General features: G+C 40.8%; 1 protein-coding gene across 1 annotated transcript in view; it reads left to right on the top strand.

The window, feature by feature from the left end:
• The window catches only part of CPVL (carboxypeptidase vitellogenic like), a 135,098-nt gene that overhangs the window by 50,296 nt on the left and 67,323 nt on the right, over positions 1-17,479 (top strand). Inside the window, exon 7 of the mRNA XM_012735894.3 lies at positions 4,687-4,753. Within this exon, the coding sequence (XP_012591348.3) occupies positions 4,687-4,753 (67 nt within the window). The remainder of the gene's footprint in view (positions 1-4,686; positions 4,754-17,479) is intronic.

The following is a 17,479-nucleotide window of genomic DNA, read 5'->3' on the forward strand; positions in this document are numbered from 1 at the left end:
TTTACCCTCTTGCTTCTACTTCTTGACTTTTCCAGGCTGAAAACTTAGCTTATTAGCTAGTCTCTGCCCTTTTCCTTTCATCTTACATTTTTCTTTTGCCTATAAAAAAAAAAAAAGGAGAAGTATAAAGTGGTAAGCCTGATAAAACAGTGTACATATAATTTCTCTCTTTCTTTTACTTATATTCATTAAAGCTATTTGGGGGATTTTTTTTTTTTTTTTAAGTAACTGACCTTTCTTATTTGGTCAGATTTTTCCAGTCTATAAATTATTACTAGAGAACAAGTGCTGGATTCTTTTAGGTCACTAGGGGAGCACTTTATGCATTAATAATAATTTACTAAAAGAACCCTAGTGGCCAGAAGGAGTTAACTAGCTCCCCCACCCCCCTACCTCCACCAGATGCTTTGCTCATTACTAGGCGAGCAATCCCAGCCAATCTCCAAAGTGAAGGGACATCTAAGAGCAGTCAGAGTTTTCTGATCTCTGACAAAAGCTTTCAGTTTTACTCCTTTCTCCCTAAGGCAGATGGCCGGGGGAGAGAGGGAAGAAGAACTTCTGGGACTTTCTCCCAAAGATATCTTTCCCTCTGCTGACCCAGAAAAGAATATGGCTGTTGCCTTCTCCACTTTTGTTTTCCACATGTCCCATGGTTTGCATACTTCTATTCAGTTTCCAGAGGGGATGCCTAGGACCCCACACTCCTGCTTCCAGGTACAGTGGATGCTCGCAGGGGGCCTCCTCTCCTTCCCTCCGCAGACCTAACTGTGCTGGGTGGTGGTCCTCCCCACTGTTGCTCACCAGCCAGGTCTCTCCTTAGCATTGATGCTCTTCTTGTTCTTGAAATCCCAAATCTACCATCCCCAAACCTCCTAACCCTCTTTTGGCTTAAATGCAAACAAGCTCAGTTGTTTAGCAAACACCCTGTGAGCAGAGGGTCTGTATTGAAGACATGCTTCAGCCCCCTCTAAGTGAGCTTCACAGTGCTACCAAGGCCCTGCCCGTCTCTCCTTCCCCTCCCCCAAAGATGGTTACAGCTTCTAGTTGACCCTCTGCGTGGACATCTACTACTGACATGTGGTATATCTCCTCTTGCATGGCATGTAAAGAGAGCCTATTTCAAAGCATCCATTGTTTATAGCTGTTTTAGTTCTTTTTGCTTCAGGCTCTTAGAACTGGAAAATAGCTAATCAAGGGTAGTGCAGAAAACTGATTTCAGCTGTTTCCTTTATAGTTTACACTATTCGTTTCCTTTGTGACCACATTCTTCTCGCCAGCTCTCCAGATGGGGGTTTGGAATGAGACGGTGGCTTTAAACCTGTAAATGGGCTACTACAGGTTTAAAGAATGGACCTTACTTTTTCTTCCTTTGAAAACTATATATTTTTTTTTACCTAAAATCACATTCCTTTTGACTATTAATAGTGTATGGCTGTAAGGAGTCACCTCCTAAAGAGGCATTTACCATTCACATCTATGCTGGTTTTTTGTGTTTGGAAATGAAACTTTTTCAATAACAAGATGCTTAAATATTCTGCTTTCTTTTCTTTTCTTTTCTTTTCTTTTCTTTTCTTTTCTTTTCTTTTCTTTTCTTTTCTTTTCTTTTCTTTTTTCTTTCCTTTCCTTTTTCCCTATTTGGAATGATCTATTGAGCCACAATGCCTTTCTGGTTTAGAAAAAAAATTACTAAAAAATAATAAACTTACTGACTCGACTCGGAGTGTACTAGCCGGTGCCACTCTCCTTCTGCCTCTATTTATCAAGTGCCTACTATGTGCCCGACACTGTTCTTGGTGCTGGTGATACAGTAGTATCACCAATCCCCAAAGTCTTCTCTCCTGATGACTACATGCTAGGAGGGGCCCGTAGTTATTTTCTTAGCAGCCAAATGGAAGTGCTACTGTTGTCCTGTGCCACTTGTTGGTTTGCAACGGGAAATGATATGTCTTGCTAAACACAGCTTCCCAGCAGTGCAACTGTGAAGCAGGCTTCATGTATTAGATGAGAACAGTGTATGATCCATGCTGGATGAAGAGGATCATGGCTCAGCCACACTGGACGTGGAATTGTGCAGAAGAGGCCGCCCTTACGTGCTCCATCAGAACCACACCACCAGTGTTCTTGCTGCCCAGCTCATTTCAGTCCGGTGTCAGTGACTGTCACTATGCCTTGAGTGGCTTCTGTTGGAATGGAGACTTTGCTTAGATTATTTGAACCCTAATTCTCCTGATCATTGTTGGTGCTTATAGTGCTTCTAACTCCATCTGAACTGACCACATTTTAGTGCTATCTTCAGGTCTAGAGTGTGTGATCATTTCCACTCACCATCTCTGCTCTGCATCTACCAACTTCTCTTTTTAAAAAATTATCCGAGAAATAATTTTCTCCTAGTCATTCTCCCTTGCAATCTCTGTTTCTCCTTGTTGTCCTTTAATGTACTTTTCTGTAAGCAGATAGTCTTTTAACTAAATTCTATTTATCAGACAAGTCCATGGCACAATGCCAGCAAGGTTGCCAGGTGGAATCACCTGGAAGAGCTATACTTCCTGTGTCATGTAGCTCTTGTACTTAAGTAAATTCATGGAGTGTGCACATGCACACACACGTGTATGCATTATATAGTCTATACTTCAGCGATTCTGCTTCTAAAATTTGAAATCTCATGTGGGCATGATTCTAGATTCTATTTTCAGGCAGACCCTCACCATGTAATAACACTAGTTTTTTACTAAAATGCAGTTAAATGAGCAAACGGTATATGTAAATCTAATTTACTAAATTTATCTTTTAAATTCTTCACTCCTGTTTAAGAAAGACCAACCAAGGACTTGCTGAAACAAATGCAGCCATTTGTTGTTGTTTTTTAAGAGACGGTCTGTAGCTCTGCCACTCAGGCTAGAGTGCAGTGGCGTGATCATGGCTCACTACAGCCTCGAACTCCTGGCTTCAAGGAATCCTCCTGCCTTGGCCTCCCAAAGTGCTGGGATAACAGGCATGAGCACTGTGCCTGGCCTCAATTTATTTTTCTGATTTAACTGTGAAATTAAAACTCTATGATAACTTCCTCAAGTGGGCCCTTGCCTTGGAAACTTGAGCTAGAGAATCCTGGCATTTTGGAGTAACCTGGGAGATTATCTCCCACTAAGATTGCCAGATAAAATACAGAAAGCCCAGTTACATTTGAATTCCAGATAAGCAACAAATACATTTTTAAGGTAAGGATGTTCCATGCAATATTTGGGATATATTTAATGCTTATATTATACTAAAACATTTTTGTTATTTATTTAAAATTCAAATTTAATTGGATGTCATAATTTTACTTGCTAAATCTGGCAACCCTGATGAGTCTTTTAACAGATACTACAAGGAAATGAGCTTTAAGCTAAAACATAAGGCTTAATTGAGATTTACTAGATTAAATTATCTATCGCCATTCCAACAAGCAGGAAGAGAGAAAGGGAAGTAGTTTTTAGCCTGGAGGTTGGGGAGGGAAGAGTGGAGAATGAATGCCTATTTTTATCTGCATTGGAAAGCCAGTTTATTGCCAGCACAAACATGAAAGCTATAAAATGCAGCCCTCAGATTTAGTTTTCACAAAGGCCACTATAAATAATGAATACAGAAATACACTGAAACTCTACAGTAGTGTTTCATGGTGAATTTTTATGGAGCCTTTGAAAATTAAGTTTAGCCGATCATCGTGATTGTAATGACCCAATTTTGCCTCTCTGTAACCCTTGAACTTTCTCCTCCTCCTGGGTTTTCAGAGCCTCCTTGCCTTTCATCTTCCCTGGGTGGTTCATGGCTTTTAGTCCCTCAGCAGGAAACTGGGAAAAAAACCCCTCTCTAACGTCTGGGCCACTGCAATCTGGGTCAAAACACTCATAGGGCTTCTGAGTTTCACAAGTTTTTGATTCCTGTTTTTTGAAAGATTTTGGTCAATTAAAGAATCATGTTAAAGATCCACCTTTTTTTTTTTTTTTGGCTTATTATGAAATAATTCCTTGAGTCTGTTTAAATCAATTTCAGCATAACTTGCTGAAGTGGCTGTTGGCATTCTTAAATAAACATAATTTTTTTGAGCCCAGAGGACACTGTACATTTACTTCAATATTTGTGTGGCCATTTGCTGGTTTTCCTTTAGATTATAGTCATTTTAGTTTGCCTGTTCTTTGTTTATTAAAATGTTGACATTCTGGGAGCTCCATTAAAAATGTTCAGGGTCCCCCTGCGGTGGGGGTTGGTTAGCAAGTAAGGTTCTCATTACTTCAGCACAAACCTGGGTCAATGGAGCCATAAGATTTGCAGAACCACTTCCAAGAATTGCTACATAACAGGTGAAAAGCCTGTATTGTTTCCTTAAGGTCCCCATAATAACTAAATGATCCAAATTGGTATCTCAGAGATTTGGAAATGTGCCCAGTATATGGATGTCCAACTTGTCCAAACTTCTTAGTAGCACAAAGTAAGCCCACATTTGTTTTCTAAATATCTATATAGTATGGAATATTGTACACATAAGACTTTGAAAAAAAATGCACTACAGGCGCTCAGGGCAGAATAGTATCTTATTGCAAATGAATGTGAAACATATTGCCAAAGAGTTAGATTTGGTATCATAGTGTGAAGCAATTCTGATTCATTTCTCTGATTCATTTTTATTGTTGTTGTTCTTTTTTGCAGTGCACTAATTCAGTTTTTCCAGTTGTTCCCTGAATATAAAGATAATGACTTTTATGCCACTGGGGAGGTGAGTTGAAGTCATGTTTTCTTGTGTTCCTCAAATATCATCAAGACTGAAATATATTAAGCTAGTATGTTCATCTAATATATATATACATATATATATACATATTCATACACACACAACTATATATAATGTCAGTATTGATTCAGCCCATATTCAAAATTCTCTAATTATCCCCCAAATATATTCCAGAACATTTTTTAAAAATCTAGGACTTGACAAAAGTTTATATAATACCATGGGTGCAATGGGTTGTCATGTACTCAGTCCCTGTCTTATTTGCTGCTGTTGTCATTCATGAAGATGATTTTGAAGAGCCCTGGCCAGACGCCCTTGTATAATGGTCCATATTCTGAATTTGTCTGATTTTTCCCTCCATGCTTAGATTATGTCGAAACATTTTGGCAAGAGCACTATGTAGATGATGCTGTGTACTTTCTGTTGTATGACATCAGGAGACATATAATGTCAGTATGTCCCTTACTGGTGATGGTAAATTCGATCACTTTATCAAGGTGGTGTCTTCCAGGTCTCGCCATTGTGAAGACACCTGTTTCTGTTTGTAATTAATTAATAATCTGAGACCATGTGAACATCTGTCCCCCCCAAAATCTGTCACCCAATAGTTTTAACATCCATTGATGATCCCTGTCTGAATCAGTTATTACACTGGGGGTTATAAAATGGTAATTTTTAAAATATCTTTCTATAGATATCATCTGGCATTCTTCTGTAAAGAAGAGTTTTCCCTCCTCTCTATTATTTACTTCTAAAAAGGTTACTGTAGACTCATGGATATGGACTGTTATTCCTATTGTCTGTTAAAATTTATTGCTATCATTGTTTTTGATGCTTATATTGTTACAAATTTTGTCAATGGGAGCCCCTTCAAGCTGTGTCCTTTGAACAGGTCCCCTTTACTCTCTGTGCATTGCCTTGGTTTTGGGCACAAATATATGTTCCAGAAACATCTTGTACTTTCCCTGCTCTAACCCCCAAATCAGTTATTTCTTCAAGGACCCCTGGATTCCTTTTAATGGGAAACGGTATTTAAAAACTAAGTCCTGAGCACTAAGGGTGCTCATTGCTACTGGGATGTCATTTCTTTTAGACTTTGTCTGTGAACAGAGCTAGGAAACAAAATTAGTTGATACTGATACCTGTAATTCTAATTCTACACCAAAAGGTGCTCTTCTTTCCCCGTTCTATAGCTGCATACCCCTCCCACACTGAGGACTGTGGTTCCCAGCAGCAGCAGCAGCAGTGTGCTTGCCCTTCTGTTCAATCCTACGATATGCCCCATGTGGTTTTGGAATTACCATTAATGCATCAGTTCCATTACCAACAAGAAACCTCAAGGTTACTTTCAATATTTTTTGGCTGCAATTATTTTTATCTTTAGACCATATCTCACTACAGCCTTATCATCAAAGTACTGTGTTTCAAAGTTATCAGAATTCTATTGTTTTCAGGGTGATTATGTTATAATTTAATACACATTTGGGTTCACTTGTCGATGTTGGTTTCAATTTTAGAGTTTTCTTTTTTCATCCTTTTCAATTTAAGATTATTTTTTAAAATGTATACCAGCCATTGTTTTGAGAGCACAGATACAGTTCTAGGTGTTAGGAATGGTGAGTAAAACAAACGAACAAAAATCCCTGTCCTCGTACATTCTAGAAGGGTAGACAGTGACAAATAAAATAAATATGTACTAGGTACTATAGCATGGGACAATGAGGAGTGTCATGAAAAAGATCAAGTAGGGCAAGGGTTGAAGTGTGACAGAGGTGCTATTTTGGATAAGATTGTCTGAGCAAGGCTCTCTGATAAGGAGATGGTTGAGCAGAACCCTGAATGATGTGGTGGAATGATTTCTGCAGTATCTGGAAGAAGAGCTTTCCTGACAGAAGGATTCGCAAATGCAAAGACTCTGAGATGGGCACAGGCTTGGTGGGTTCAAGGAAAAACACAGATCCACTGGGGTGGGAGCTGAGATGAGAGACGCAGGCAGATCCCGTAGGACCCTGCTGCCCATGGCAAAGAGTTTGGACTTTCTTTTAAATGCAATGGGAAACCTTTAAGGGTGCAACATCCACTGAAAGAGTATTTCGAGTCAAATTCAATTCAACATGGATATATTGAGTATTACTATGTCCAAGGCATTGGAGAAGTATTAGGAATTCAGTAAGACATTGACCCTGCCCTAAATCTGAAGGTCTAATAATGGCAATGCAGAATGAAAGGTACAATTAAGGAAGTGGCTAGAAAGATAAATAGCTACAGGAAAGGTGCAGATAGACACCTCTCAACATGGGATCCTCAGGAAGGGCCAAGCAGAGGAGGTGGACTGGATTTTGAAGAGTAAATAGGGGTGTATTAGTCAAGGCTTTTCTACCTGCCAATGACAGAAACCCTATTTAAAGCGGCTTAAGTAAATCAGGGGATTGATTGATTTAGCATCAGGCACCGGCTGCATCTGGGTGATCATAGCCTGTCATTAGGACTTTGTCGTCTTCTCCTGATTTGTGTACTTGGCTTAGTACCTTCTCTGTTTCATTCTCAGGCAGGCTTTTTTTCATTAAATTTCAAAATATTAAGGGGGTACAAATGTTTTTGTTACATAGAGCTTTTGAAATGCTTGAGTCAGGAATATAAGTGTGCCCATCACCCAAATAGTGTTCATTGTATACATCAGGTAGGGTTTTGCTCCTCCCCTGCCCACCACCCTGCTTGATTTCCAATGACTTTTGCTTCCTTCTGTGCACATATATGTCCCTTGGTTAGTTATTAGAGAGTACATGTGGTGTTTGTTTTTCCATTCTTGAGATACTTCACTTAGGATAATGGTCTCCAGTTCCTTCTAAATTGCTGCAAAAGGCATTAATTCATCCTTTTTATGGCTCAGTAGTACTCCCTGGTATACATATACCACATTTTGTTAATCTATTCCTGAATTGATGAGCACTTGGGTTGATCCACATCTTTGCAATTGTGAATTGTGCTGTAATAAACATTCGAGTGCAGACGTCTTTTTGATAAAACAATTTCTCTTCCTTTGGGTAGATGCCCAGTAGTGGGATTACCGGATCAAATGATAGGTCTAATTTTAGTTCTTTGTGAAATCTCCATACTATTTTCCATACAACAATGTACACTGGGGAAAAGAAGCTCTATTCAATAAATGGTGCTGGGAAAATTGGACAGCCACATGCAAAAGTATGAAACAGGACCGCTGCCTCTCACCACTCACAAAAATTAATTCTAGATGGATAAAAGACTTAAATCTAAGGCATGAAACCATAAGAATTCTAGAGGAAAATGTAGGGGAAAAACTCTTCTAGATATCAGCCTAGGCAAAGAATTTATGACTAAGACCCCAAAGGCAATTACAGCAACAACAACAACAACAAAACAAATGGGACTTGATTAAATCAGGCAGGTTCTTTTACTCTGATACTCCTGTTTCTCCACCCACCCAAGAACAGGTGTAGCCTACCAGCTCATTCTCCTTCCCAGTAATCCATCCAGATTCCTGAATTTCATATGGTCTATTTGGATCCCATGCCCATCCTAGAACCAATACCTGGGGCCAGGGGGTTGGAATATACAGACTGGCAGAATGGAGTCTGAGGCCCACCCCAGCACCTGGGAGGAGAGGGATCACGATGGGGCCCTCACCCTCGGAACCACAAGGCCTGAGAGTGGGAGGTGAGTGGTCTCCAGGGGAAAATCCCATGATGGTACCAGAGGAAGAGCTGGAAGGGTGTTAGATTAACACATCCACAGATGCCCGCCCGAAGGGAGTGAAAGAGAAAAGTAGTATCAGTTTGTCCCAGGGAGTGGCAAATTGATGGAACTAGGAACTTTCTTCTCTTGTGCCTGCTTTCTTCTCTTTCTAAAAGCTATTTGCAAAGGCTGTTCTGACTGCTTAGTGTGCTGCATTTCAGTTTTTTTTTAAGCCGATTATCCAGTCAGGATTGCTTAGACCTTTACCAGTAATTCCCTGCTGTTTCTTGCCTTTTAATCCATTTCCGAGGCAGGTTGGGAAATGGGGCAGGAAGTGACGCTCCCATCATTTGGCAGCAACCCTGGAAAACGCCCATTCTCTACCTCCAACAGAAGAGTGATCTGCTTTGTGTAAAATTTCTTGTCTTGCAAATAATGTGGCGATGTTGTTAACCGTGATGTTGATGTTGATGTAAACCATGATGTGTGGCAAGGCTGCCAAATCCTGGATGAAAAATTTGACTTGTCTATTTCATGTCTGCCTGGTGGTTTCATGCATGTGATTCCCAAGTGTGTGTAGGAAAGGACAATTGTCTTTTTACCTTCTTTGCTGCCAGGATGAATACTGCTAAGGAAACCTGTGCCTTCCAAGAGATGAAGGAAGACGTGAACGCAGGGACAGGCAGGGCCGGAGGTAGACGTTCAGTTGCCAGGCAGCAGCATCTTTCATAAGAACCACATGGGATACATTCAGTCTGGGGGCACATCTCTTCCTAGAAGGAAGAACACTATATAATGATGCCCTGATGGTTTTTTATTATGACTACAATGGTATGTTTCTCCAGTCGAGTTTGTTCTGTCTGGGTCATTTTCCGTTTTAGGGCCACGAGACAGAAGGGAGAAGTAACGTGCATACTGGATTAGTAATTAGGAGACCTGGGCTTCAGGGCTGGCTCTGCATCTCACTGGATGATTCCAGGGAAGTCTTTTAATCTCCTGGGCCTGTGCCTTTCATCTTACAATCAGAGGGGTTGGTTTTTAAATTAGATCACTTCCAGGGATATTTTGCTTTGCTAGAAGTTCAGCTGTCGTTACCTAGGCTTACTCTAAAAGCATCTGTATCTAATTGAAGTTTTTAACATAGTACCAGCCCACTGTCCTTCAATCTGCTAATACCACCAGGAAAAAAAAAAACGTTGTTCTAGATTTTTCAAGAAACTAAAATCCTTTCTCTTCTGAACCCTTAATTTTCTCACATTCTTAGGAAAGCTAAACCAATAATGCTGCTCTGTTTGTAGAGACATCCTTGAAAAATAAATGCATAAACTCAGAAATGTTTTTCTGCTTTTCAGTGCAAATGCACAGGGCCTAAAAAGCCTTCACATTTGTGTGCTAGGAATGAGAATGGCCTGATGCTCCAGGCATCTGGAGCAGCTGCTCAGAGCTCTGACTTCACTGTAAGGGAGTCTGGAAATAATAGTACCTACTGCTCAGGGTTGTTTTGAGTGTTTAATTAGATAATCCTCCTCAAATATTTAACATAGCGACTGGCTGTGGCGAGCACTCAACACATGATGACTGTTATTACGGTTCATGTTGAAAAGCTGCATTAATGTATCATGACTCCGAAGCATATGGCCTAATGTATGTAGACGGGAGCTGAAGTGTTGGGAGACACTCTGCTCACTCTTTGCTGGGATGTGACATTGTTTTCTTTACTCGGTGCCTATCATTTTGAAATCATTTTTTTTTTTTTTTTTGAGACAGAGTCTCACTCTGTTGCCCAAGCTAGAGTGCCATGGCGTCAGCCTAGCTCACAGCAACCTCAAACTCCTGGGCTCAAGCGATCCTCCTGCCTCAGCCTCCCGAGTAGCTGGGACTACAGGCATGCACCACCATGCCCAGCTAATTTTTTGTATATATATTTTTAGTCCATCAATTAATTTCTTTCTATTTTTAGTAGAGACGGGGTCTCGCTCTTGCTCAGGCTGGTTTTGAACTCCTGACCTTGAGCGATCCTTCCGCCTCGACCTCCCAGAGAGCTAGGATGACATTGAAATCATTTTTAAAAGAAATAGTTCACTTTGTCTCAAACACTAAACTTAGGAGCTGATAGAAGTTTGTTTGTTTTTGAGCAAAAACGTGTCAGGGCCCACCCCCTCCAGGCTCCTTGCCCCGTGTGTGGACCATGGTGTGGCCACACCAGAGGGTATTGCGGGCTGCCAGGGGCGCGAGGCGACCGGGAAAAGCTGCTTCCTCTCCTTCCCTTCTTCTCGTCACGTCTGCCCGGAACACCAACTGGAATTAATCTTCTCTAAAAAGAGACAATTGTGTCTGTAAATCACCCTCCTTGTGGCATGAAAAAAATGCACTTCAAAAAGAGAAACAAGCTGTGTTTAATTCCCGTAATTAACGTTCGTTATAAGTGTTATCCTTCCCGAGCCAGTGACTGTTAGCGACATTGTCCTTGTTCCTGAGGCACAGACACATTTAGAATCCTCTCGAGTGTGCGCGGGCCGGGCTAGAAGTTAAAGCAAAGCAGCGCTCACTGGAAGGCAGGCAGGTGATGGGACCACGGGGACTGCCCGTCGTTCCCTGAGCCTGCCTGGGGCTTTATGTGCCACTCAGAGACCGCGTCAGTGCTCATGGGCAGTGGCGGCCCTGGGTGACGGGCGCTTCCAAGATGGCGGGGCGCTTCCAAGATGGCGGGGCACGTAGTTAAAAACCGGGTATCTCTTCTCAATCAGCAGAAATCAGCAGACTCTCTTGAAACCACAGCTTATTTGAGGGCCGAATATAGGCAAAACTTCGAAGCTGTTCAAAGAATAATTAGGGAGCTTCGTGGGATACTTTATCTTCATCTGCATGAGTGAGGGAAGGCCCTGTTGGGAGCACCGTGTCTGATAACCTCGCCTGAGACCGTCATGGCCCACAGGGCTGAGGCGGTGGCCCCCAGTATGTGGGAGCCATGTTTGTTCGGTTTGTTTCATTTAATACTAAGCACTGTAGTACTTAATGAATGTTACAGGGTGGCTTCGTGCAAGACTGTTGCTAGATAAAATAAAAATATCCATATGTTTCTCTCCATCATCTTTTCATATCCCTTTTATTTCCCTTCTCTCCCTGCACTATGTTGCAGGCCCTTGGGGACACCCCTTTCCACTCTGCTGTTTTCCAGGCCCATCCTAGGCCCAACCCCCACCCTCAGCCTTCCTCTCGTTGGCTATGTTGTTGGCGATGTTGTTGGCGATGTTGTTGGCGATGTTGTTGGCTATGTTGTTGGCTATGTTTGTTGTTGGCTGTGTTGCACTCAGGTTCTATTTCTCCAATGATTCCTCAACCCCTATCATGATTGTTCCATTCCCCCATCCTGCCTTGTTATCAGCTCATTGTCCATTAGAAAGGACCTGATAAACACTACCAGGGCTCCCAACATGTTTGTATTTGAATAGAGAACAGAGCCTACCTCATTGAAAGATTTTGTAATAGGGGAATTTCAACTATCAAGCACCGACAAGCAAGGAGAAGGGTGGCATTTAAGGTGGGGTTTAAGGTGGGGTGGGAGAGCTGTCCTAGCAGTGGGCCTGTGATCCTTACCATTCTGTGTAACCATTATCTGTACACCATTATCCATTGGCCCACGCTGTGATCATTGAATTTGGTGGCTAGAAGGAAGCCTTCAAGCGCATCTAGCTCGTGTATTGTATTTGTAGATCTTGTCTGAGAATGGCAATGAGGCAGGCATTATGCTAAGCACTGTATTATGCATTACCTCCTTTAATCCTGACAGCCACCTTATGAAATAGGCACTGTTAATATCATCCCCATTTTACAGGTGAGGTGACTGAGGCTTAGAGAGGTGAGGTATGCCTTATCAAGGTCACCCAGCCAGAAAGTGGAGGAGCCACATTGGGAAGCTAAGCAGTCAGACTCCAGAGCCTGAAGATTGTCCTGAAGGAATTAGCTGAGGGTTGTAACCCTGCTTGTGGAGATGTTCTCTGGAGCTGGGTGCTCTCTCCTTGAAATTACACTGCCTCCAGGACCTGCCTATTCCCGAGAACAGATCTACTCTCTGTAGAAGGGAGTCAAACATCCCCTTCCTTATTTCATGCACAATCTCTAGGGTCATCAACCTTATATAAACAGGAAAGAAGTTCTTTAGCTTCTTGGATGTCTCTGTCTTTCTGGCCAAGACTTAGGTTGAATCATAAAGACTTGGCTTTGATCATAAAGCTTTATAGAGTAAATGGAAGTTTCAAGTGATATAAAGACTTGAAGTCCTTGGAATGCAATTATTTCTCAAGGCTTGGAACTTGCTGAATTTTATTAGATAACCTTCAAGCTGTTTTAGCTCTTGAGCCCATGACAAATGTCTATTTTCAATTACGTTCATCTGCATTTGCCAATATTTTCTTTAGGGCTGAAAACGGATTTGTGACTATTTAATTGAATTTAATATTGCAAAACTCGAGGTTTAAGCTGCAATCCGAAGAACTGAAGAAGGGCATATGGAAATGTTTGCAAGTTGGGCCTCTGCCTTTTGGCTAGCATATCCAAATCAAATCAATATGTATTTACTGATTCTTTAGTTGCGTGGAAAAGAATATAAGTAAATCAGAAGTCATTATAAGCTTTGTCTGAACTGAACTACCATGCTGGAACGAGCAGCATGGAGACATAAATAGTACCTGATTAGATGAGATGTCTAAGTAGGGGCCGGAAATACTAAGTTAAAGCTGTTATATAGCTTCAACCTTCTGAATTCTATCTACAGTGAGCAAACAAAGACTCAGTTTTTTGACTTGGGCCAGCCCCGTGTGTTCAGGCTCTTTATTTAAAAGTCAAATTAAGTGTAGTCTACATTTTAAACAAAAAGGTTCATTCATCTGGTTGAGTCACCTGGCTTCAAGCTAGGTTTCTCCAAATTGGCACTGAGGTCAGAATAGGTGGGGGAAAGATGCATATTGTTCACCCATGCCTGTCACTGATGGATTGATTTTTTTTTTTCTTTTAAGGAGCATCTTCTCAATACTAAATAAGAATATATCATTTGGAAGGTAGTATGTACTTATGCATAAATTTATGTGACTAAAGTTTGGCTACAGATCTATATGTGTATGCCTGCAGATTTTACAAGTTTCTTTTCAAGCTCATATTCAAGAGAAATAGATGCTTTGATAAGTCATATTCTTGTTAGAAGCCTTTTTTTTTTTAATTGCAGCAATGTGGTCTTGAAATTAGATGACGCATAGTCTAGAAATGTCTAGGAAGTTGTAGAGATTACCACAACACTGAAGTTCTAGCTTTCCTCGTTCATTAATTTTCTGAACTGACCATTTTAAAGCCACGCTTCTTCTCTCTTCAGAGAAAATAATTGTACTGAGTGAAGTAAGTTTCTACCCCAAGGCTAGATGAAGTCAAGGTTGCCCTAGCCTAATCCTGTTCTTGTGGCTGCTACATTGCATGTTACTCTATTACATTTAGGGTTTTCATCAGTTTTCTTGGCTTGCTTTGGGTTCTCAAGGTGTATATAAAGTTTTCTTCGAGACATTGAAGTTCTCTTGTCCCCTCTGGTCTGTCTCCATAAATGGGGGTGGGGCGGCCGTACCATAGTCTGTGCCTGGGAAGAGCTGGAAAACAAGGTCTTCCTACGACTCTTTCCAAAAGGGCAGCTGGCCTTGTTTCCTTCTGGAAACACAGGCGTTCCCACCAGCCCAGTAGTGAGTTCATCAAAGAGATATCATTCCTCCTTTGTGAGTGGGGGGAGTAGGGACGGAGCAGGAAAGAATGGCCCATGGGGTTCTCAACATACCATTGCTGAAGTTGACAACTCACCCTTTCCATCCACCAGGCAGAGGTTAGGAACTAAGGCCTGTGGATAGTGAAACTTTGGGTCCAGGTTTGGGTGCATCTCATTTGAAAAGCTATCGCTCATTATCAATGAAAAAGTTCTGAATGTTTCATCATGAAGTGTATACCCAGAAGCAACGCAGAGACTGAGCATAATTGCATCTATTTTTTTTTTTTATTCCACTAAACTTCAGGAAGAAATGTGGTCAACTGAGAGTAGCTTAAACAATAGTAACTGCTAACATATGTGAAATTTCTGTAAGAGGACATTGTTTCCATTATAATATTATTCTCTGACACTATTTTATTTTTCCTTCTGGAGGAGCTGATGGAAGCTTGATTTTAGATATGAAATCTTTTTTCCTCCCTTAAAAGTAACCAAGGGGCAGGGTTACAGTAAGTAGACTGTGAATGTTGTTGAAACATGTAAGAAGGGAGAGATTCAGACAGAATACACAATTACAAGTTTCTTTAAGTCCAATTTCATTGTGCTTTTACACATCTGGATAATTAACCAAGCATTACATTCTCCCTAGACTATTTTTACAAGTACAATGTGCTCCTCACGTGATTTCCATTAGGCTGTTCCAAACATCATTTAAGAACTCAGAAAGATTGCAGATCAAGATTCGAAACTACTACTCGGCTATGATGTTGAGACCTTTGGCTCTCATGGGGGAAATAAAAGATTGAGAGCTGAATTCTGAGATCCTTCTGATGTAAGAGGAGAACTGGAAGTTTATTGCTTCTTTAAGCTCCGGCAAATATAAGCATGTACAAACACACCCTAATGCCTTTGGTCCTTCTTGTTGGTGGTGAGCTCAAACTGTGGTCACCATGGGAAACATTATCCAAACAAGGGCAGTGCTGGAAACTGTAGCTTGAAACTCCTTTAAGTATCAGAAAGGAATACTAAGGGCAGACTAAAATCCTGATGTGTTGCCTTGCTAACCTCATTTGAATTATTGTGTTAGATGTGTATGTTTATCGGGCTGAATTTCTCATTTGAGGGCCACTGCATATTCTTAAATTGTGTTCAGTTTCTGGCCGCAGTTTTCCTCTTTGTTTTTACAATGGCTTTGATGTTGCTCTGTGCTTATGAGGCCAGGATCTGATCCGATGTTAGGTGAGTGTTAATTGACAGGCTTCAGGGGCTTCACTGCCCACATTGGTGAGCACCAATGGGAGGTCAGAAGAGCCAGGAGACTGTGAATTCTGGTTGTCATTGCTGTTGCCATCATTAGGGGCAGAATGCAGAACAAAAGGAGCAAGAGTTCATAAAATTACAGAGCGACAATTATAAGCCTAAAATACCATATAGTCCATTTTTAATCCATGAGCAATCACAGCTAAGTTCTTCCCCAAAATGTAGAGTTCTATTATATTTTAAATATATGCAGGAAAAGGAAAACTAGGTAAAATAAAACACACTTGATTTATTGCCTGATTGTCTTTAGACATGCTTGTGGTGGTCAGAGAATTGTTAAACTGATAAATAAATGATTCAAGAAGAATAAATGTCTGATTTTGCAAAAAAAAAAAAAAATAATGGGGGGAGGGGATATATCTCAACAAGGAGAGAGAAAATAATTGAAATTTTATCATGTTTCAGTGTCTGTTTTCCATAAAATAATTCTATAATTGTCTACTGTGTGACAACCAGAGTCACTCAACCGATGGAATGATTAATGAAAAAGGCAATGAAGGATTTGTCACACTGACACACAGCAAGGAAGGATGTGATAGTCATTAGAAAGCAAAAAAACGAGGTAAACATCACATTCAGCGGATGTGGACTGAATATGGAAGAATCTGGCTTTGGATATGATTATAGACCTACCCATCTCACTATCTTGTTTTCATTAGCAAGCATGGCATGGTCCCAGCTTGGGGACCAGAGACCCACAGTGTACTCCAGGCCCACTGAACAGCATGTGATATGATAATGAGAAAGGGGAGCCGTGGAGACAGCCAAGCCTGGGTAGAATTTCAGCTAGGCACGTGACCAAAATGCACAGACCCTTACTTTCATTGCTGTAAAATATTAATATTGGAAAATAATGCTTACCTTAAATTGGCTGAAATTCATTTAGGTGGAATGGCCCAATTCATAGTAGATGCTTAAAAATCAAGTGGGAATTCTTTCTTAATTCCCTGCCTGGATATATATCCCAGATACACATGATGGTCAGTGGGGGAAGGTGGAATAAAAATGCTGATGTTTTAGCCAGAATTTGTCATCACTACCTATATAGCAATTGAAAGTACATGCCCTTCCATCTCAGAAAGAGTTAAGAGAGGTGTTTTATTACCAGGTCTCACAAGACAACTTGAGTGATAATATCACTGGAAGATACACTTTTTAGCATTTGTACCAATTTCCAATAGAGGAAAAATATTTAGTAGTAATGCCAGGTAAGTCATTCATTTATTAAGTATGTTTTTATGGACCTACTTTGTGCTAGGCAATGTACAATATCAATTTTGGAAATAATAATCATGAAATGGTAAACTTTGCTCTATGGCATTTGAGTCAAGGTTTCCAAAATGTAGTTTCACAACAAACTGTGGGCCGGGCGCAGTGGCTCACGCCTGTAATCCTAGCACTGTGGGAGGATCGCTCAAGGTCAGGAGTTCAAAACCAGCCTGAGCAAGAGGGAGACCAAGTCTCTACTAAAAATAGAAAGAAATTAATTGGCCAACTAAAAACACATATATAAAAAATTAGCCGGGCATGGTGATGCATGCCTGTAGTCCCAGCTACTTGGGAGGCTAAGGCCGGAGGATCTCTTGAGCTCAGGAGTTTGAGGTTACTGTGAGCTAGGCTGACGCCACGGCACTCTAGGCAGGGTAACAGAGTGAGACTCTGTCTCAAAAAAAAAAAAAAAAAGAAAAGAAAAGAAAAGAAAAGAAAAGAAAAGAAAAGAAAAGAAAAGAAAAGAAAAGAAAAGAAAGAAACTGTGACCTTTTTGAAGATAAGTTTTGTACTTTATTCATTTTGGGGTCTCCGCAAGTATCTAGCACAATGCCTTTGACAGAAGAATTGTTCAAGAAGCCATCGATGAATGAAGACTATATAAGAATACATCTTTACCAGTGAAATGATTACTCAGAGACATGTGCTTTTTTGTCATACTACAGAAATTTTAT

Source organism: Microcebus murinus, chromosome 9 (genome assembly GCF_040939455.1).
Source record: "Microcebus murinus isolate Inina chromosome 9, M.murinus_Inina_mat1.0, whole genome shotgun sequence".
Classification (NCBI taxonomy): domain Eukaryota; kingdom Metazoa; phylum Chordata; class Mammalia; order Primates; family Cheirogaleidae; genus Microcebus; species Microcebus murinus.